The 23,908-nt window shown below is 37.0% G+C and overlaps 1 protein-coding gene across 1 annotated transcript in view; it reads left to right on the top strand.

The window, feature by feature from the left end:
• cadps2 (calcium dependent secretion activator 2) overlaps positions 1–23,908 on the top strand; it is a 300,507-nt gene that overhangs the window by 133,008 nt on the left and 143,591 nt on the right. Inside the window, exons 6-7 of the mRNA XM_088922931.1 lie at positions 301–422; positions 19,314–19,425. Of these exons, the coding sequence (XP_088779057.1) occupies positions 301–422; positions 19,314–19,425 (234 nt within the window). The remainder of the gene's footprint in view (positions 1–300; positions 423–19,313; positions 19,426–23,908) is intronic.

The raw sequence follows: 23,908 nt of genomic DNA, 5'->3' as shown, positions 1-23,908 counted from the left end.
GGGAACTCATTCGAACCCACGGGGAGAACATACAAGCATCCCAGGTCTACAATTGAACCCTGGGCCCCCCAGCACTGCAAGGCAGCAATGCTAACCACTACACTACCATACCACACTTTCATGTTTCCAAATTCTTGAAATGTATTTTTTTGTGTTGATGTGGTTAAAAGAGTGTTATACTGTATATAAATACATTTGTTGTGTTTTTTAAACAGAACATTTGAAATGCTAACTAGCTGCTTTATCAACTAGACACATTAAACTGATGATTTGATTTTGATGATCTATTTGTTGTTTCAGATTGTTATTGTTGAGGTGCAAGGATTGAGGTCAGTGGCTCCCAACAGGATTGTATATTGTACAATGGAAGTAGAAGGCGGAGAAAAGCTACAGACAGACCAAGCTGAGGCTTCAAGACCCCAGTAAGAATGTATTTAATATCTGATCTCTCAGTGCATTCAGGTCTTGAAATTATGCTATCAATAAAATATCAGTATTTGTTTTCATGTTTATTATTCCATTAGGTTCTGTTTCTAACCCGGAAGCCCATTCATTTACCAGTATGTGTTTGGACTGCTATTATTTGATATTTCAAGCATACATGAATATTTGTACACATTTCTGTTAACCGATGTTTCCAAAATGTCTTTACTTTGGAATAATTATCTTCCTGTAAAATAAATCTTGATGGCTTTAATGTTATTTTAGTTACATACATCTGATAAATTCTATGTAGTATGCAGTGATGTGAAGCAGTTAGTTTGCAATTACTGTATAATTTTCTGTTTGTTGGAAAGATGATGATAAAAATAAAACCACTAATGAACATGCAAGCAAGATTTTGAGGTACATATAAATGTTATTATAAGGTAAGAAAAAATGTGATTATATACCAAACACAAACAGGGCTCTATACCTTGAAATGAAAATGTTCTTGCATTTGCGTCCAACAGCTAAGGTGCTCCTTTTCCTTACTCCTTACTGTGTTCCTCCTCATCTGCAGATCACACTCTGTGCCTTTTCTAACCACAAAGGCTGTTTTACAAGTAATGCTTCAGCAGAATAGCTCACTTCTACAGACAATTACCACACTTCTGGAACTACTGCTAACCACATTGAAAATAGTCTCAGCAGGTTCCTGATATGGAGTTTCTAATATATACATATACAGTATTATGATCAAATAATGCATTCAAAAATTAAAGGAATACTCCAGAAAATTCTGTTGTTAAATACGTTAAGAAAATACAGGCGATGCATTATACTTCTGAAGAGCTGAATTACTGATTTATTACAACAATATCTAGCATAATAGACTACATTTATTCACTGTTTGGAAGGCATATTCTGGCATTCAGTTTGCCAAATATATTATTACTTGAATGTTCTCTTTGATTGGCACACTCTTTATAAGATTTAAAGCTATTGCATTTACACTGTTGGTTCAATCACAGTATTACCTTTGTATTTCAGACACATTATATAGGCTGAAATGCTCATTACAGATGAAGGAGGTAAAAATTCTAAAACAGCAAATGATTTAACCATTTATCAATGTATACAACATTTTCAAATTAAAAATGTAAAAAATGTGGCAAATTAAACTATACCACAAAGTGAAATAGTTTGAAACAGCTCCTTATGCAAAATATAAGTAGATACAGTTGACGTTTCTTATGAACTACTATGAATGCAGTACTATATGAATGCAGAAAATTGGCAGAAATTATCAAAAGAACTCTGATATTAATTTTTCCTTGTTTTAGTCTATAATTTTGCTTAATATGCAAGATCATGTGATCATGAATATGTTAGGCATATGTGTAGAGAACTGTTAATAGCAGTCTGGTACATTGTTTTAAAATTACAGCTGGAAAAGGATGTAGTAAACCATCCGCTTTTCTAAGTGAATGAAGTTTAATTATCACTTAATTGCTTGAATGCTCTCATTTATTTCTCATACACATATAATTGTGCATAAATAATCATATAACATTGCGCACTCCAGGCAATTGAGAATGATGAAAACCATTCCCAGGACGGGCAGTACACAACACAGGAGTAAATCAACAAAATATTTAAGAAATACGAAAAATCAGGATTCTTCATACTTTGCTTTCCATTAATACATGCAGTCGATTAACAGTAGAATAAAAGAACTGTGGGGTTGAGATGGAATTTATGTCCATTTTAAAGTGTTGGTAGAAAGTAATCTGACAGTATTGTTTTATTTTCCTGAATTAATTTTCATATCACCTTTAATGTAATACTAATGGAAACAAAAAGAACATTGTCAACAAAATTTATGTAGACTTCCAGCATAAGGACCCCCTGTATAATTCATTAATTTTTGCCTGCTGTGATACTGTAATTCACTGCAGTGACTTCTCAATGCCATCTGTGTCCTCTTTGCTTATCATATAGCATGAGAGGATGTTTCTCCCCCTTCTAGAGACGAGATTAATTGCACACATTATCTTATTATGAATAACATTTTAATTCAAAACAATTTGAGTTCCTACTATTTTATTTTAAAACAAGTTTGTGTTAGAATATGTGCCACATATTTAATAAAAAAAATAACATTATCAGTTATAGTGATAAAGAATTCAATCTGTTTTCATCAAGCAAAAAGTAGTTATGAAACCTCTGCTTTAAAGCATGTCTTACTAGTTATATTTAGGTTGTAAAATATCTGTCAGTTCTAGGATAATAAGCTGTACAGTTTAATAGAGAATGATATTTTCATAATTTACTTTGATGTTTGACACAAAGGAAAGACGTACCTTTCTTGTCTTCATTGATATTTCTCATTTTATTTCTAAATTTATTTTTGAATATAAATAAAAATAAAAAACATATCTTTTGTTGTCTGTGCACTATTTGAAATTGTGGGTTAAGACTGGACACTACACTCGTTAACAGTCTGCTTTGCTGCAGGACTAAATTAATTCTCGCTGATATGATGTGCATTTTAGTGTTTCATGCTGATGAGTAAATAACAGTAGCTTAATTATATGACATCATGGGATGTACAACCATCCATTTTGATCCTTTTCATTAATAGATTTAATAGGAAAGGCTGAAACAATATTATCCTTAATCCAATGAGGTCACTATACAATATGCCAACAAGAGGCTATGATTTTCCATAAACAGTAAATGTATTTCAGACTTAAACAGTAATTCAAAGGGGGCACATTAACAGGGGTGTGCACTTTAATTTTTTTAGCATCTCAGAGTAGTATATATAATCATTAATTACAAATGGGAAGAATAAATTCAAAAGGGCAGATTTGTCTGTGTTTTAAGAGCAAATTAAATTGCAAAATCATGTTCATTTTTGCATCTCCTTTGATTTGTTTAAGATTTCACATATGCATTTATCCATGTACATGCTTTTAATTAAATTAATAATTTAACCACTATTAAAGTGAACCCTTTAATAAATTAATCTGAGGAAAAATTAATTATTGTAACTAAAATGAAACTTATATGCATAACAGTTATTAATCCCAAAACGACAATACAAAGGATACTACAAATAATTCGTTACTGGTGTGGGAAAGTCTTAATCAGAGGAGCAGGACACAGTCTTTCGCAGATTCAGTTTTATTGAGCTCAATAAGGACAGCTACACTTGTTGACTCTGCCCCACAGAACAGACACTCTGAAAGGGGTTTCCAGCCCTTATATGCAGTATGGGCTTAGAAAAAAAGTTTTTGTTTCACAGTTTTATGGTTTGCTGTGGATATTTCTCCTGTTCTTTGATATGTAGCATAAGTTGAACTGCCTTGACTTGATCTAACTCCTATCCTTTGATACACAGCAAAAATTGATCTGTTTTATCCTGTTTGTTGGTACAGTTGCAAGAAAAAAATTGTGAGCCCCTTGGAATTACCTGGATTTCTGCATTAATTACTCATAAAAATGTGGTCTGATCTTCAACTTAAATAGACAAACACAATCTGCTTAAACTAATAACACACAAACAATTGTACTTCTTTTCAATACTTGTCAGAAACACATTGTTTAAACATTCACAGTCTAGGTTGGAAAAAGTTTGTGAACCTCTAGGCTAACTTCTCCAAAAGCCTGTTGGAGTCAGGTGTTCCAATCAATGAGATAAGATTGGAGGTGTGGGTTGGAGGTGCCCTGCCCTATAAACAAGGCACACAAAGGTTGGTTACTAACAGAGTCTGCTCTTCTCAAGAAAGAGCTTTTCATGTGGACCATGCCCTGATCAAAAGGAATATCAGAAGACCTTAGAAGAAGAATTGTAGATATGGATAAAGCTGGAAAAGGCTACAAAAGCATTTTGAAAGGCTTGGGTGTTCATCAATCCACAGTAAGACTAATTGTCTACAAATGGAGGAAATTCAGTAATATTGCTATACTTCCTAGGAGTGGGCGTCCTGCAAAGATCACGTCAAGAGCACAGCGTGCAATGCTGAAGGAGGTGAAAAAGAACCCTAGGGTAACAGAAATCTCTTGAGCTGCAGAAATCTCTTGAACTTGCCAAACTCTCTGTTCATGTGTCCACTATAAGAAAAACACTGAACAAGAATGGTGTTAATGGAACGACACCACGGAGGAAACCACTGCTCTCCAAAAAAAAACATTGCTGCACGTCTCAAGTTTGCAAAAGACCACCTGGATGTTCCACAACACTTCTGGGACAATGTTCTGTGGATGGATGAGAAGAAAGTTGAACTGTTTGGCAGAAACGCTCAACGCTATGTTTGGAGGAAAAAAAGCACTGCACACCAACATCAAAAGCTCATCTCAACCATGAAGCATGGTGGAGGAAGCATCATGGTTTGGGGCTGCTTTGCTGCCTCAGGGCCTGGACAGCTTGCTATCGTAGATGGAGCAATGAATTCAAAATTGTATCAAGAACTTTTACAGGAGAATGTCAAGAAGTGGTCCATCGACTGAAGCTTAATAGAAGTTGGGTGATGCAACAAGACAATGACCTGAAACACAGGAGTAAATCAACAACAGAATGGCTTAAACAGAAGAAAATGTGTGTTCTGGAATGGCCAAGTCAGAGTCCAGACCTCAATCCAATTGGGATGCTGTGGCATGACCTGAAGCGGAGCTGTTCACGCAAGGAATCCCAGAAATATAGATGAACTGAAACAGTTTTGTAAGGAGGAATGGTTTAAAATTCCTTCTAACCATTGTGCAAGTCTCATCAGCAGCTATAGGAAACGTTTGATGGAGGTTAGTGCTGGTAAAGGAGGTTCTACCAGTTACTAAATACAAGGGTTTACATACTTTTTCCAGCCTAGACTGTGAATATTTAAACTATGTGTTCAATATTGACAAGAAGGAGTACAATTGTTTGTGTGTTATTAGTTTAAACAGATTGTGTTTGTCTATTTTTGTGGCTTACTTGAAGATCAGACCACATTTTTATGAGTAATTAATGCAGAAATCCAGGTAATTGCAGCTGTATTTTTATGGTTATTGGGCCTCTCTTTTGTTATGTAGGGTGAAGTAACTGGAGCTGCTAAAGCAAGTCAGTTTTATTGTGTCTAGCTTAACTTTTGTTGAAGGCTAAATTAACAGATCCCAACAACACCTTCCACAATGTGGTTAAGTGGTAATATTGTAATGTGCAATATTTACATGCCCCACTTCATTATCACTATTAAAATAACAAGTAAAGGTTATTTAAATCCACTCATTTATTTTCTAACCACTTCTTCCAATTCAGGATCTTAGGGAAGACAAAGCCTATCCTGGCAGCAACAGGCACAAGGCAGGAAGTAAAAGTTAATTTCTTGCTGAAACGCAGGAAGAAGAAAACCATTTCAGTTGTTGAGCTTTCCTTGTGTGAGTAACACACATGAAGAAGGCTCAACAGCCAAAATGCTGTGGTGCCTCTTTATACTTTTCAGAGGAATTAGCCTTTACTCGTTCCTGTACAGCCAATGTACTGTATGCTAATAGAGCTTCCCACTAATACACTGGAGATTTTAGACCACAAGCCATAAGTGAAAAATAATCTATAGTTATCACAGAATAAAATTTTTAGATCTAAAAAATCAATTTCTAATGCTGTCATTTGAAGTGTAATGCTCTGTTACCTGTTATGAAGTTTGATTTGTAATTCTATAAATATTGTAGCAGCCCAGGGGCAAAATGTGGGTGCTGCACTGTGTGTGTAAAACAGAGCCCTGACTGTAAATTGCACTATCTGACTGCTGCATTGTCAGCACATGTTAATAACCTTGCTTGTTAGAGCATTGTAAATATTGGGTTTAATACTTAATGTTTGAAATTTTTGCTTGTTGAGTGAATTATCATTTTCTGCTTTGTTTGAAATTGAGGTCTTTTTTTAGAATCAAGTTGGACAAATATTTAATTAACACTGTTAAACAAAGCTGCTGCCTGTTAAAGCAATGTTATTTGTTATAAACAATGCTCAACACTGAAAGCTGCATTGTATAATTTGATGTGTGTGCTTACATACACTGAGAATGGATTTTCTTTTTAGTATACTTAAGTATACTTTTATATTTTTTCTTACTGTTAATTGTTTGGAAAAGGTAAGTAGGTAAAGTGTCTTATCTTCTTTGGTTTTAGCATTCTCTTTACTGCTCTAAAATACTACAATGTATTTTTCAGAAGCATGTGCTAATATATTACACAGCTAGAGTAAGTGTATGGACATAATCTTTTTTATACACAGCATCTGCGTCAAGACTAATTTTACATTGTACACTGGATTAGAGAACAGCATTTTCAGGTGTCTGTAACCTGGTTAGCATTTTTTATTAACAAATGCATATACTCAAGCCAGCTAATTTAAACAAAAAATGAAATGTGTGCATATTTTTAGAACATATGCAAAACACTGCAATTTAATTTGATGACATTTGTGGTTTTGCTAGGTTTTTAAAAATACTAAGTACTGAGAAGGTTTGTTTGATGTCACATCGGTATAAACCAGAATGTTTTCTCCCATTAGATTTCTACCTATTATATAGATTATACACTTTAATCCAGACATTGTTGTTCATTTCCATTATAAAGCAGGATTATGAGAACCCTATCAATGCTGTTCCTAAAGAAGAAAATCTAGTCATTTTTTGAGATGTCTCTTACATTGGTTTTAGTCTATTTAGATTGGCATAACTATATCAAGTTTTGAACTTGGATTCGTCACATTTTGTCTGAAAATCACTTAGTGGTACACAGTGTGACGGATTTTTTTTTCTTTGAAGCTTAGAAAGACAATCACTGATAAGGCTTTATTCGCTGATAATGAAGGAGAAAAGATTTTTTGCCTTAAACTATTCATGCTTGTTGAATAGAAGCAATCTCTGTGTGTCAAAGTCATTATTAATTAAATAATAACCAGTTATGTAGTAGACAAACTCCAAAGAAGATGAGAAAGTAATAAAATCAGAAGTTAGATTTTATCTGAAAAATGTTAAAAAATAAATATAAGTAGACAAAGTTGTGAAATTAAAAGAAACTATGTGTGGCGCACTGCACTTTTTAATATGCTAGACTGTGCTTGGGAAAAGGGAGAGCATCTACTGCAATGTAGAGCCGTGTTTAGGGCTTTGCTTGAATTACAGCCTCTATCAACTTCTAGATACATCTCTATCAACTTTGCACACCTAGAGGGAGGAATATTTGCCCATCCTCCTTACAGAATTGTTCAAGCTCCAACTGCATGGTGACTGTTGATGGACTGCCCTCTTCAAGTCATTCCAAAGATTTTCGATGGGATTTAGATCATGGCTCTGACTAGGCCACTCAAGGACATTCACCTTATTGTCCTTCATCCACTGTACAGTTGCTTTGGTGGGTTGCTTTGGGCCATTGTTATGTTGAAAGGTGAACCATCTTCCTATTTTCAACTTTCTGGCTGAGGGCTGCATGTTTTCAAGAATTGGCCTGTATTTTGCACCATCCATCTTCCCTTCTATTCTGACAAGTGCCCCAGTCCCAGCTTAAGAGAAACACCCCCCACAACGGGATGCTGCCACCACCGTATTCTTTGGATGGAAGATGTATTGGGTTTTTGCCAGACATACCGTTTTGCATTCCAGATAAAAAGTTCAATTTTGGTCTCATCTGACCACAGCACCTTTTGTCACTTGGCTATAGAATCTTTAAGGTGTTTTTAAGCAAAACATAAACGAGACATGATGTGTCTTTTTTTAAGGGAGTGGCTTTTTACTTGCCATCCTCCCATACAGGCCAGATTTGTGGAGCGCTTGTGATATTGTTGTCACATGAACGCAATGACAAGTCTTTGCCATATAAAGGCCTGTAGCTCATTCAAAGTTGCCATCGGCCTCTTGGTAGCCTCTCTGATCAGTCTCCTTCTTGCTCGGTCATCCAGTTTGGAGGGACAGCCTGATCTAGGCAAGATCTGGTTGGTGCCATACACCTTCCACTTCTTAATTATGGTCTTGACTGTGCTCCATGGGATACTTAAAGCCTTTTAAATCTTTTTATACCCATCTCCTGACTTGTGCCTTTCTAAAACTTTATCTCATAATTCATTTAAAAGCATCTTTCCGCCCATAGTGGATTCTTTGCTTGGAAATGCACTTCCAAGCAATGGAATCCTCTAGAAACATCTGCTTTTATTCTGAGCTGATCAAAATCACCACAATTGATCACAGGTGGGAGACAATTAGTTTGTTGTGTGATCTGTAAGGTGATTGGTTATACCTGAGCAAGTTTACAAATGCAATTGGAAGTGGAATGTTCACTTATCCAAATAAGGTATTTTACTGTTGTAATATTAATTATTTTTTAGAATGTTTTATCATTTGATTTTCACTTGGATAAGATAAGATATACTGTGTGTAAATAAAAATGGAACAAGGCTAATTTAATTTGTATTTATATTCAGAGTGTAATACAACAAAAGGTACACATTTTGAAAGGGGGTGGTGACTTTTTATACTCACTCTAAAAGGGAGCTACATGATTACTGTAAATTAGAATTTGTTCTCAGTTGAAGTCCGGTTAAATAAAGGTTACAAAAAGTTGCTCAGATCAAGAGGGAGTCCACTATTCTGTTTACATAACTTGTAACATGAGCAGCTCTTATGACAAATTGGTAAAGGGAAGCATCTCATTAGTTTCGTATGTGATGCCGTATGGGGTGGTCCACAATAGGGGCACAAAGCAAAGCCCCGAGCACAGACACACCCCACAGCCAAGATATAAAGTGAAACAGTAGTTAATTAGCTGGTATTTATTGTATATGACTTGGACCTGGCACAGTAGACTTGTCCTTTCTAAGTCACCTCAGGATTGGTAGCCAGTCTTGGTGGCCACAAGACAGTCCATGTGGCAGTGTCAGTGTTCCAGTGGCCCATCCTATGTGTAAACAGTTGAAAACAGGAAAATAAATATCACAGCCAGCCTTTAGCTCTGAAGCTGGATAATAAATAATCTGAATCAATGAGTGCAGTCCTACTGTATCTCCATCCACAACCATAAATTTAAACTACAAGAACAATATGGTGTAATTCAAAAAGCATGAAGACAGCACCTGGAGGGAAAGGGGAGGAAAATTCACATGACCATTCTGCCACAAATTATTTGCCTTGATGATAATTTATTTACTAATTTATTGGTGTACAGTCACATGTCCATTGTTGCTAATTTACACTCATCAGAATGTTGGAGTTTAGGAATACTGAGTTAGTATTATTCCGAAGAAGGAGACTTGATATAGTGCATGTATCCTCCATTGCCCTTCAAAATGAAAAGCGTTATGTGAAGTTTGCATTTACAGATACAGCATATGTATTATGGATATACTGTATGTGCATATACAACAGGAACTAAAGTATAATCCCCCAAAAAATATACAGAAGAAGCATAGATGTAATAATAGAAAATATTCTAGATATAGAAAGTAGATTGTTCAGAGGCTGTAGACTAATAGTTTGCTTAAAACCTACGTATGGATTTCAAGTTTTCATGAAACATATTCATATCAAAGGAATAAGAAAAGAGATGTCATTTCAGAAGAGCTGCAACTTGTAAATGATCAGAAAAAGAAGCCTTTGCAATTACTTACGAATGGGCTCTACACCTTTAATATAGCTTGAAATTTTTAGATTGATGAAGTAGCAGTATGTGAGAAGAGATGTGTAAGTGTTAGAATTGTGTGCAATGACTGCAGTAAAATTCAAAGGTGATAACGTGAAAGTTTGAATTGTTTTTGGTAGTGCACAAGCAGGTGAGACATTAAAATTGCAAAGATTGGAACAATCTTTAGTGTAAGACAAACTTACTCACCTTTGTATCAGGGTTTTTTTTTTAATTTATTTTAGTTAACATAGACTTATTCTGTTATGTTATCTGTTTTTGATTGTATTTTTCTTTTTTCTTTTTCTTTTTTTGCTTTCCTCTGTGTGACATTAGTGTAGACCTCTTGGCCAGGTCTGCGTTGACATAATTTGATAATTTTATTACCTTTAGCTGTGTAACATGTGGCTGTAATTGCTTAAAAAGAAGGAATAATTTAACTTTTTGTAACTCGTATTTTATGGCACTTTTTTTAAACCTGTTCCTTTCACAAATAGTAAGATTAACTGAATTCTATAAATCCTTTCCATCAATTGCTAGATTTCTTTAAATGAACACAGCTAAGGACTATAAATGAACAGTAAACAGCTAAGGCATGTTCTTAATAATTTGCTTGCTTTTGACAGTAATATTAAATTGATGTTTTTATGTCATATGCACGTGTAAATGTGGTGATTAATTTTCAGAGAATCATTTCCAAGAAAAATAGCCAGGACCAGAAAGAAAAATTAAAGCTTGACTGTTATTGCAGGATCTGTGAACCTTAAATAAAGGAGCCACAGATACCGTTTGAGATATTTGACAGTTTTTGTAGGGGTTAAAAAGTGCATTTTATGGATGAACTCAAGCTTCCGAACCAGCAGAATCTAAAAGCATTGCCGATGCTAATTTATTTTAAAGTGCTTTTTAAGTTGTTCTAAATGTAAGTGTCTGCTTAGAAAAGTGTATAAAATAGACATTAAGCTATTTAGTAATCTGTGATTTATATAAAATTTAGCATTTTTAAAATGTTTTGTTATGTAAAATCCACTGGAAACGTATACTTCCATTATCTTCAAATATATAAAAGTCAACAAAAACATCAGTACATTATCAATGGTAAATGCTGTCAGGTTGAAAATGTAGGCAAGCTATAGCAGCAGTTTGTTGTTAATAGGTTTTACTGTGGCGTGTGTTTTTATTTTATTTTTCATTATGATCCATGAGACTTGTGAGCAAGCAGGCAGGGCAGAGGATGTGCTGTAAACATGGTCGGTGGCTGTGCAGCACACTGAACCAGAGGGAGGCATTATGGCTCATATTAAAGGTTCAGGCAAAGGATCCGGTCTGAAGGGTCAGGCAGATACAGGCAGAATACTTTTTAGCACAGACAGACAGAATCATGTGAGAAGCATTCAGGGACTCTCGGGGCAAAAATCTCAAATGACAGAGGACAGGATGGGGCTTAAGATTCCGTCACTGTGATGAGGTAATTACCCAATAACTGGAGGCAGACAGCCTCCCCAGTTGTGTTTTCATGGCACCTGGAGGTGTTTGAGCCTGCGTGTGTTTGCATCCAGTTACCGTGGTGACTAGGGGCTGTTAGCTCAGCCCTGCCTGGTTGTTACAGTTTTTTATTTAATTAGACAGAAGGAGTAATCTTGAAAACATGTTTAGTCCTTGGAAAATGTGTTATAGTACAGAATTAAAGCATGTGTATTTTGTAGTGCATCTGGAAGTGGAAATACATTCAGAAGGGAAAGATAAGCCATAAACAATACAGAGAACTGTAATGCGGTGGTGATACACTGAAGGTAGCCGCGGAGGTGTTTTATTTTGGATTCCAAATGCTTGGACTCAGATGATTCTGGAGATGTCTGAATGTGGAGGTCTGAGGTCATCAAAGAAGCCCGAAGGCTGAGGGGTCGGAGCTTGCTGGAGAAGCCTGAAGCCTGAGGGGCTGGAGCTCATCAAAGAAGCCCGAAGGCTGAGGGGTTGATTGGTAGAGTGGTAGAAGGACCAGCACAGATTTGGTGGACTAGAAGTGACCATGACAGCCACTTTGGCAGTTGATCATCAACCTAAATCAATCCGGCGGAGCAGTAGCAGTAGTAGCAGTGATGGGCTTTCAACTTGCTGCAGACCAGCGGAACTGAGATTATCGCAGAAGAGATGGGCTGCAGACTGGTAGACTGGTGAAGCTGTAGAAGTTGCCATTAAACTTGTGCAGTGACTGGATGCTGTTGTGTTGCAGAGCAACAGAGCTGTAGATGATGCAGTGATCAGCTGCTGGCTCGCAGCTGACCAGTGGTGCTCTTGAAGCCATGGCAGTATGTGATGCTGCAGAGACTGCAGCAGACTGGTGAAGGAACTAGCTGCTGAGTTGTAGTTGTACGGAGTACTGTTGAAGTTGCAGCAGGGGTTGGCTGCAGACTCATATTAGTGCAGGGGGTGCAGAGGAAACTGTGTCAGACTGATGAAGCTGACAGGACCACAGTCGTGGTTCTGCTATCCACAATACTTACAGAGTTTCAACGTGACTAATGGCGATTGTGCTGATAATGGTACTGCCAATGGCAGCAGAATGAGCTTAATTAGCTCAATGGTGGAATGCCCCTAAGCTTCAGGATTAAATAGCCAGTGAATGAATAAGTGATCAGATGCCTGAATGGGAGATGGATGAGCTGCCCGAAAGGTGGCCCCAACTGCACCTTTTGAGCCATGGACAACCGTGATTCCTCATGGGAATGTTATGGTCCCCCATTGCAACTACGGATTGTGAACTGCAGCTGGCACAGGGCATAACAGACAACTACTGTATGTTATTTACATTAGCATCAATTTAAGAACACAGTGTTATAATGTTTTGTATTTCATATGGATTCTTTTTGACCTTAGCCTTGCTCATATAAAACCTTAATATGAGACATTATATGAGACATAACAGCCATTAAATTGTGTGTAATAAGATAGGCAGTTCCAAATATAACCCAGTAATATTTGTATAGAGATTAGATTACACTATCAGATTGTTTAACAGTATGTATTGGTCGTGAAGTTTATGACCAATTGAACTTGGTTGAGTGATTTATTATTTTTATTCTCCAATTAATAACAGTAACAGTACAAGCTCACAGGTGCCTGGTGAGCTGTCAGTTGTAGTGCAGTAAGCCCAGGATATCTTGGCCCACAAAAGCCTAGCTAACCTCATGTAATGTGATTAAAAACCTTTCTCTAAATTCAGTCACTCTTCAGTTAAATTATGTATTTTTTCTAGTTCTCACCTCTGTGCTTTAGAGTACTTTTGGGATTTAAAATACCTAAATCAAGTGTCCTTGTTGTCTCCTTTTTAATTAACACTAAAAGGATTTACTTCCTTTAACTTTTCTGTGTAAGACATTTTAATGCCTGAGGTATTAACCTTGTTTCTCTTTTTTGCACTGGAATCAAAAGGCAAACCATTCTGTAGCAGTGTATAATATTTTCAGATTAATTTATCTATAGAGAAAATAATTAGATGGCTATTTTTGAAAGAATACTTGTCTGTTCTGTAACTGTACATCATTAACCTGCAAATGACACTGTCTTTCCCATCTTCTGTTTATCATTTCTTTGTTAATTTCAGAGAAGTCATCTTCTGGTGAACAGTTTGCCTCCTTCTCCTGATTTTTTGGTCTTCATTTAGCCATTGCCTTCTTTAGCTACTTCATGTTAAGCGTCCATGTGATGTGTCCTTTCTCATACCATTTGGTATTCTCAGCTCATTGTGCATGCCAAGCATATATTCTTTTTGCCTTGCCAGACTGTTCTTGGCCATTTGCGCTTTAAATGATATTTCAAAGTCATATAGCATGAAATTAGTCCAGATTCTTATATTAATATATTGTTACATCTCACTTCTCTTTTCTGTGTCTACTTTAGCCTCTAGTCTGTAGAGGTGCAGTCTATTTGTTGTATTGAATATGAATGAGGGAGTCACACAAAGTGGGATATTTGCATGACAAACGATTGAAGACACACAGAGGGTCAGTGAGGTACATGTTCGGTGATTTGACAGGCCATCATATAGCATTGCTGTCTTTCCTTTCTTTGAACCACTAAGGTGGTATGAGTGAGAGTACTGTTTTCTATAAAAATATGACCCTTTTGGACAGACCATTATTGGCACACACAGACAAAATTCCCCACTGCATGTTGGTGTATGTGGCATACAGTAAGTTGCAATTTCTTTGGAGACTTCCAGTTTTGACCATGCAGAAGTGCAAAGAAAGTAGAGGACTTCCCCAAATGTGTTTGATAAGTGGTTAGAAGATGTGTATTCATGCTCAAATTTCTATCACAGGAAGTGTTTACATGTGTTAGATTTATTTGTCCTATTAAATGCAGCACAAGAGGTACCTGAACACAAACATGACTTTTTATGCTACGATATGTCTCTTAATTATCCTAGGCTAAGTACAAAGCAATTTTCAAAACCTAAGCCATCACCAGTCTTTTATTACTTTGAGTGGAGTGTCCAGAAAAGCTCTACTGTATATAAGTGTAAGCAATTATTATTACTCAGCATTAGGTTCTTTTTAATGGTTTTATTTACAAAATGTGATAAAACATTGAGAAATAAAAGAGAAAGAAGATGCAGTGAAACTGCTGTGATTGAAGAAAGAAGCTTCATTTCTCCCTCCTCATAAAAATGTCCAATTAAGTGGAAATAATTCTTTGTGTAATGATGTCATGGATTTAGCTCTTCTAACAGTTTTTGTGAGATATATGGTCATGTGATGCTCAAGTTGTTGTATTATTTTATGAGAGATATATTCAGTTTGTTAATTTCATTCAACACTACAGATATTTTGGCCTTTAGTGCATTGCCTTTATAACATGCTATGCTTTTGTCAGTGTTATTTGTTATACTGAGATCAATTGTAAAATTGTATTAATTATTACAGCTGCTTATGTGAATGTATAACTAATTTGATTTGCTCTTTAGGAATCATTGCTGTTATTGCAATTATAAACTGTTACCTTGGTAACTAGGGAATATGCCACCTTTATCACTCTGTCTGTTTTACAGCCCTGAAGTGACATGTCATTTTAAATTCTGTTAGACACATTTATGGTCCCATGGAAAGAAATAAAAAAACTCTTTCTTCTGCTAAAATAAAAGCCTAGGGGGTTGTATGTTTTAATCATTGCACGAGAGGTTCTGAGATGAATGGAGATTTAATAGCGATACCACTAGAGGATTAACATAATGTTCTTTACTGGGAGTTGATTACTTGTAGTATCATTTTCATTGTCAATATGAGAACTGCAATAGAAATGCTTAATTTTTAGATTTTACTAAATTATGTTTAGAAATGGATATCTGAAATTGCATTATCAGAAACCCATTCAGGTGGCTGTTACTCTGATCTCTTTATTCATTGGTCCAGTAGATAGACCTTGGAGTTATCAGTTGTGAATCCACAATGTACAATTTTAGTCATCTTGTTATAAAATGTTGATGCTCTGGAAACCGTCCAAAGAAGAGCAGGCAGATACATTCCCAGGCTTAAAGGAATGCACCATAATGAAATAAAATATATAATCCTTTTACGTTTTGACAGAGAAAACTACAGGGGGACCTCACTTATGTATTAATAATGCTCAAAGTCATTAACAGTGTCATCCAAGTAGGTTTCTTTAGAAGCAACAATGAAATACAAACCAGAGGACAGAATTAGAAACTATGTTGACATGCTTTTAAAGAATAAAAGCACATTTTTTCAAAACAGCTGGATGAGAAGCCTAACCTTGATAAAAGTTCACTTATGTTTGGTATTAATCATCCATAAGAATACAATGCACTGTATGTATCTTCTAACCTCAAGCTGTTTTAAGTACTATAGTACGTATACAACATATGAAGATAATATGGAGAGCTTCAGCTCTTACTGCCTGAAAATGCATGCAATCACAGCTGTGAGGATATGCTGAATAAAATCTACAGCACATACTGTGCACACATCTTTAGTCATAAAACCAGCATCTTTAGTAACAGTGAACACTGACACCAAATGAATGCAGTGAACACTACAAATGGAGTTTGTTTTCTATATTTATTTTTTGATAAAACCCTTCACGGTTTTAACAAAAAAATAAGAGTTGTAACAAAGAATATATTACTTTTATACTTTTGAAAGGGTAGCTGTTTAGAAGCATTTTGCTGATGACAAAACAATAACAATGGAATAAATGATTCTAAGTAGCTACACTCCAATCAAGAGCACTTTGTGTTAATGTGTGTCTTATCATTTTTGAAGAAGGATTAACACCTGTACTTGCAGCAACATTATTCTCAAGATCTCTGTTGAATAATCACCTATTTTGTACATCATTTGCCCAGAGGAGCTTGGCATACAGATGCAGCCATCAAGAACGTTCAAGGTGTCTACTGTATATGCATTGCAGGGTAGGCACTGTGGTGCACAGAGTTGAAGTGTGGCACCTCATTTTTATTTTTCCTCAATTGACAAATGGAGAACTGCACTACTCTGTAATACTGCCAGGTGGCACAGCAAAGCCTTAAAATTCCCAACCACCATTCTACTTCCCACTGGTGTGCTGTCACTTAAAATCATATGTGCGTGTAAAAAAAAATAGTTAACAGTGTAAAACGAATAAATACCACTTCAAAATCTAAAACATTTTCACTAAAATACAGATCACTTAATTAAAACGTCAGAAGGGTATTTGGAATGTCAGTTTTTCTTGATCATGTCATGAATGGGGAGTGATTTTTTTTTATTTTTTACTTCTGAGTAAGTGGTGTGTAATGAGATTTAATCATTTTTACAAAGCGACCCGCAGATGGAAAAAGGTTGAAATAGTTGCCTAAAGAGTACACTGTAGCTGCATGTGGTCAACAGACAAATATGTACTACTGTGTGGCAAATCAAAATTTATGTTTATTAAACCTGTTAGTATTCATGCTTTCATGTTCTGCACATATACTAGTGACAAACAATTGGCCATAAAATGTTGAATATAAACCCCTTTTGAACCTCAGTACCACAGTGATAATTCCATCATGATTTATCCCTAACAATGATAATAATAAAAATTACTGGTTTTATAAACTATATAAGCTATACTATATAATAAAGCCAGCAGCCATATATACCTCCAACTCACAACTGGCAACCCACTGAAGCTAAGCAAGTATGAGCCTGGTCAGTACCTGGGTGAGAGACATCCTGGGATTGCTGCTGGAAGAGGTGTTAGTGGGGCTGGCAGGGGGCACTCACCCTGTGGTCTGTGTGGGTCTTAATGCCCCAGTATAGTGATGGGGACACTACAGTGTAAAAAAGCACCATCCTTTGGATGAGACATAAAACTGAGGTCCTGAGTACAGAGTCAAAACAACAAAAGTTGTGTCACTGTCTAAATAATTATGGACTACACTGTAAATATATTTATACTAATAAATTAACATTATTAAAACCGTTCATTCAGAAACATTATTGTATTTTGATAACAAAAAACAAGTTTTGTAAAATGTAAGTAATTTGTAATGTAATTTTGTAAAATGTAAGTTTTTCACAGCTTCCAAAATTTCCCTTTAGTTACATTATTCCATAATAAGTGGATTTAAAGAAGCAGGCTTCTGTACATGAATGTTACAGTACTGTAATGTGAAGTACCATCTACTGTAGTCTAATGTGTAAGCTTTCAATCTAATTCATCTAGGCTCCATTCATGGCATGTATTTCCCTTTTCAGAAAAAAAACTGTACAGCTATGTGACATTGTAAAACGGTAACTAGGTTATGTATTTTATATGTTTATATAACATATAAAATAAATCTTCAATAAATTTGATTCTTTGCTTAAGAAAAAAAACAGATGAAATGAAGCCACCATTTCAGTAATATCTAATGTACCACCTTTCAATCTGTTTTGAACAGTGAAGGGCTGAATGTGGCATGTCGGAGAGAACTGTAGTAAACCGCATGTTCTGCTCATGGGAATTTTGATGTGCATTCTAGATGGTTGCATCTATACATTTTGGAAAGTTTGAGTTGTTTTCCTCAATCTCTTCCAGTGTCAACCATACTGGTCTTACATTATTGGGTGAATTGTGAGGTTTGGGCAGCAATTTGTCAAAAGGAGTGCCCTACATTATCTAAAAACTTGGTCTACTGTAATCTTCTGCCGTGCGATATTTTCTTCCCAGCAACCATACATACTACATTTAAAATTCTACACTAGTGTCACTGCTTATACTTACATGTAGGGCTTGAGTGTGTGAGGCAATTTCTAATAATTTGCCTGACAAACAGTGACATTATAGATAATTAATCCAAGGATCTCATCATGACATTTTTTTTTTTGGCTGAGTAGCTTGTTCCCCACTACCACAGTCTTTTGAGTAAAGAAGTGCCTCCAGTTTTCAATTTTAAATGTACTTCCACATAGCTTCTACTTACACTATATCCTCTGATGGTTCATTAATTTAGTCCCATTTGATTTATACTTATAATATACAATGCATAATTTGCATTCTATACCCACTTTCTCTTTGTTTCCACAGTTATTTCCAATACTGCTTACACACGCAAATGTTTTGTGACATATGACCACCTGTGCAAGTAATGGCCACTTGAAAGGCATTTCTTGAACCAATGCATAGTTTTGATCTTAAGTTTACATAGGCTCCATGAATATGAATATTTTCCTACATGTAGTAATTCAGTCTAATTCCTTATTTAAAATAAGTCTTTTCAAACTCTGTTAATTTTGTATTATGGTTTTGCAAAGAGAATATAGATTTATTTTGATGGAGTGTCAGCATATAGCCTCTACATACCAGTAGTGCCCTAAATTTGTTTTTAATTCTGATGTTTTTTTTATAAATGATAAAATAATTTCTTTCAAGCATGGAATCCTCATGAATCACTGTGGTACTTTAGTTATCCGCTGTTGGCTTTTCTCAGATAAATGTCTTTGGATTTAAATGGCATCGATTGCACCTTACAGTATGTACTGTACTGTCTGAGCAGTGTAGTACCTACTCCAGGTTACAGCTTTAGTAGAACCCCTTGCCGCCCTGAGAAATCTTAGCTCGTCTTTTAATCACAGGCCAAAGTTTGACAGATTTTTGCCTGGTGTGATCCTCTTCGGTTGACAGGTTTCTGTTTCTATTACATCTGTATGCAATGTTATGGCTTTCTGTGCAATTCTAAATCAATGAATGTATTGTTTTTTTTCTTTTAGGTGGGGAACTCAAGGAGATTTCACCACCACACATCCTCTCCCTGTTGTTAAAGTGAAGCTTTTCACAGAAAGCACAGGGGTCTTGGCCTTGGAAGACAAGGAGCTGGGAAAGGTAAAATGCATGATCAGTTGTTGTCATAACCATTCCATTAATGTTCAGTGCATTTAGTATAGACAAAGAAAGCAACCTTTATCTGAGTAGTTTTAATGTTTAAAGGTATGCATTGTCCTTTAGGATGTATGGAGTTATTAGTTTCTATAGGAAATGTAGTTTAAGCCAGAGATGCAATTTTGTCTAAACCTACCATCTTTAAAGGTTAAATACTAGGCATTTCAGAATCTTCTTATTTACACACAAGACATTTCTTAGCTTAATCTGTTTGAGCTCCCTGAAGTTGGCCCCCCTACAAACAGCACAAATGATGAAACCCCCTTCATTTGTTAGTGCTGTGTTTATGTCAGTTTGTGCCATTGAAAGTAGCGTTTGTGCTGCTTCCCTTTCCGAGATATAGCGCCTTGTTTTTCAGGTGATCACATGACCATGCACGGTGACTTTGACCTCCAGTGACCCCATTTGCTGAGTTCAAGCTCTCTATTACTGGTGCAAGAGTAACATTTCTGGAATTTTGTTTCTCTGTTTGCCTGGGTGGGGGGCGGCAGTGGTGGATTTTGCATTTAATATCAGTATCTTCTGCACGTTTCCCTAATCAAAAAAGTAACATTAGCAAACAATTGTATGTTTTTACAAAGAGGCTTTAACTAGCACGTCTTAATAGTTCATAGCGATGTCCTTTTTAAAAAATCTGAAGAAGTTATCTCATTGCCTCCTTCTTAAATAAACATGCGCACCAAGGGACGTGTAAAGATTCAACCCATCTGTCGACCCACATACAGATGCAGCCATTCAAAATGGGTGGGGTAATTCGCAGTATACCCCAGTGGGCGTGTCGCATCAAAACGCAGTATCATGCAGTATCACGCGGTGTATCGCGTCATTTGACGTCATACCGGAAAGTATCCGGAATCACCTTGTAAAACCGCCAGGAGGAGCCAATAAAGCTTAACCTCTCATGTACAGCATTTGAGCTTTTAAATTTAAACTGTGTATTACAGCATGTTAATCATCAGTCATAAAAAAGTTGGTATATTTTATGAAAGCAAGATTGCTCAGTTGGGCGAAAGTACACAACCTACCTTTATCATAAATATTTTAATTGTGCAGAAATATTTTTAATAAATATTTTAATATTTCAAAGCCTTTACCGAATATATTACTCATATTATTAATAATGAATGACCTTGGACAAGCTGTAAACTCAAAGTATTACGCTGGTCCACATTATTTGTAACCGTCATTTTAAATGAAAAGACTCTTTTTTCATCGACAAAAAGTAACAACACAGCATTTCGTTGATCTAACTAACAAGGACGGGACATTAGCTAGCCAATATGATAAAGGAATAAATTACTTTTTTTGTTTATTTCTTTACCACATTTATTTGAACATTTCCATCGATTGTACAAGCACTGAAAAACTGTCCAATCCCTAGTTCGTCGGGCATTTTCTTTTAGTATAACAGACATAAAAACTCCCTTGCTTTTAACAGAGCGTTTCATAATTTCTAACAACGAAAATTATTTAAACTGCGACACTTATCATTCAACCAGAGCTCAAAATATCACAAGGATCCTCAAGAGCACAACAAAGACTGTTTTAAAAGATACTTGTACCAGATACATGAGAATCCAAACTTTTTATCTACGTCTTTAAAATTTATCACACAGTAACAAGTCAAATTTCAGGGGCATCCGTATACCAGAGATTATGGTACCGCTTCAGAAGGGTGTCAGCCAGTCAGATTCCAGGACCGGAATTTATAATCGAGAATATGTAAGCACGTATCTAAATAAATTAATCATGATATTAATTTAAGGATCTAAATTTCCAAATCTATGTATCTATATAGCTGGTAGTATTACTGTATTTCACTTTCTTTGTAAACACGTTTTGTTAACACCCGAATCGCAGGTGGATTCTGTTTTTTGGTCTGTTATGGTCTGTAGCTCAAATCCTGCTTAACTAAAAATTAGACGCGAGAAGAGTATTATTGGACAATGTTGTGAGGCTCTGGCGGAATTTCTCTGTAAACTGAACAGCTATAGAGGAGACAGGTTGTGTATCGCTTCTTTTGACACTTGTAAAAAAAAACATTCCAATGTTAATGCGACACGGAAGATAATGTGGTGTATTGGTCGTTAGTGAAAACATTTAATCATTTAATCTCTTTAATGTGCACATTTTAATCCGCTTAGTATTGAATATTTATATGGAATTTTACCACTAAAGGGAAATTTTAGTAGCTAAGCATAAAACGCAGAGGAGCAAAACGAAGGTTCATAAAGGTCATAAATGATATAAATTTAGGAACATAAACATATTATGTAAACTGTATGTTGCTGTTATTGGTATTTTAAAGAAAAAATACACACCAATACTCAATTTCTCCTAAAGTATATTGACATTTTTTATATTTCAAAATAACACATGTTCGTACTGTATGTACAGTACACAGCGGTACCCCAGGTTGAACTGTAGGGCGCAAATCCACCCGAACCCAAAAGCCCAACATATTAATGTGCATTGGCCTGACGCTGCGCGGTTTTCATCACTCTCTGCGGGAGTAGTTTTTAATTCATTTTGAATTATAACTGTACGTACTGTCTTCGTATTTGGCCAGGGCTTTAAAGAGAGGGCGCGCCAAAATTTTTCGGTGCCGTCGTCTGCGCTTTAAAGGTACCCCTGTCGCGGACGAATTTGACCTTGGAACGTTCACCCAGCGTAATTATTGTTTCATTGCACTTTGACAGTTTTCACTTTCTTTAAATCAATTGTTGTCAGAATATCCCCACCTCCAAACAAGAACAAAATTGCAATGATTTTATTAACTGGCTGTTTCAGTAACCTAAAGTATATATCTAAAGTAATAATTTAACAATATATGTAAATGTTTTAAGATATGTTTATGTTGTTAATGTCTGTAGATTGTATCTTATTTTTAGTTTTTGTTTTGTTTCAAATGGCCTTGCAGATCAGATACTGTATCAAAGAACAAAACAATTATCGCGCCCGGCTCCTCAATGGAATCGCTTTAACATGCTAATGCGTTGGTGTAACACTCTGTGTCTACAGTACATTGTGAACAAACCGGTTTCACAGGTATTTTCAACCCCCAACCAATGTTGTTTCATCGGTTGTTATCCTGTAAAGCGCTTTGAGGAGCCACCTTTAAAGGCGCTATATAAAATAAAGTTTATTATTATTATTATTAATATTGATCATATTTTTCCTCGCAGAACTTGTAAATTGTTGTTGTTATTGTTATTGTTATCCTGTAAAGCGCTTTGAGAAGCATACTGTCCAGCTTGTCAGGTGCATTCTTTTGTAAAATAATAAGTAGAGCTTTGGGATTATTAGTGCTCCACTTACAGCAACCCAATGTAAATACATTTTGTCTCCAAATCCACCACCACTTGTATGAATCCTAGCCCTGCCAAATGATGCAAATTCCACTGCAATGGTTGTGTGCAGGAATTTTTCAGTATGGCATCTCCATGTTCAAGTAAACACTGCTCTGTGTGCAAATACAAATGCATTTAAAAAAAGTTTTTTTTTTTAAAAAGCCACCTTTAAAGGCACTATACAGTCCAACCCCAGGATACATTCCTCGCGGACTGGGGCAAGGTAGAAGGGGTGTGTCACCCTCGCAGCCCCAAAGTGCACGGTGAGCGCCCTGGGGGTCCGGCTGCCTCAGTGCCCGGCAGGACACCAGGCCGCAGCAGGGTGATGGTCGAACCAGTGTCGACAAGGGCCTGGCAGGGTCTGCCCTCAATGTGGCGGGGAAGAAATAAGCCCCTGCTGTGGCCAACCCTTCCCATAGCAGGCGGGGTGAAGCGCTCCTTCTGGCTTTCCGGAGCGGGGGTAGAGTCGCTCAAGGGAGGCCTTCCCCCCTTTAGGCCACCCCGCTTCCGTTTCCCAATGGCCTCCGGAGTCCCCGGGGATCCAGCGCCTGGCACTCCCAGGCGATGTGCCCCCTCTCCCCACAGCGGTGGAAGATGACCAGCCGTCATCGCTCCCCCAGCATCACTGCGTTGGCCGTCTCCTCCTCCCCATCTGATTCCCCGTGCGCCCCTCCGTTGGTGCCCACCGGTCTCCTCAAAGACGGCATCAGCCTGCTCAGCCAGAGCCAGGGCCTGCTCCAAGAGGATCGGTGCGGCCAGCATCATGTGGTGCTGCACCTCAGTCGGCACCAGGGCCCAGAGGAACGCCTGGAGTGCTACCTCCTGGTGGGCCTCCTCCGGGAGAGTAGGTTAACCCTGGCGGGCTAAGTAGGCCACGTCTGCGGCGACTGGACCCAGTGGGTCTCCCGCTAGGCAGCAGCGTTGGGCCATCCATGCCTGCAGCAGTCCCGGCACTCCCCTCTCCTGCCAAAAAGCCTCCGGAGGGCCGACGCCAATGCCGCGTAGTTGTACCACTGGTCCCCGGGTACATCCAGCAACGCCTGGCAGGGCTTCCCCTCCAGGACGGCGGCGAGGTG

Source organism: Atractosteus spatula, chromosome 8, assembly GCF_055471065.1.
Source record: "Atractosteus spatula isolate fAtrSpa1 chromosome 8, fAtrSpa1.hap1, whole genome shotgun sequence".
In the NCBI taxonomy this organism is placed as follows: Eukaryota; Metazoa; Chordata; class Actinopteri; order Semionotiformes; family Lepisosteidae; genus Atractosteus; species Atractosteus spatula.
Note: the sequence above shows the minus strand (reverse complement) of the source record. Positions and strands in the feature narration are given on the sequence as shown.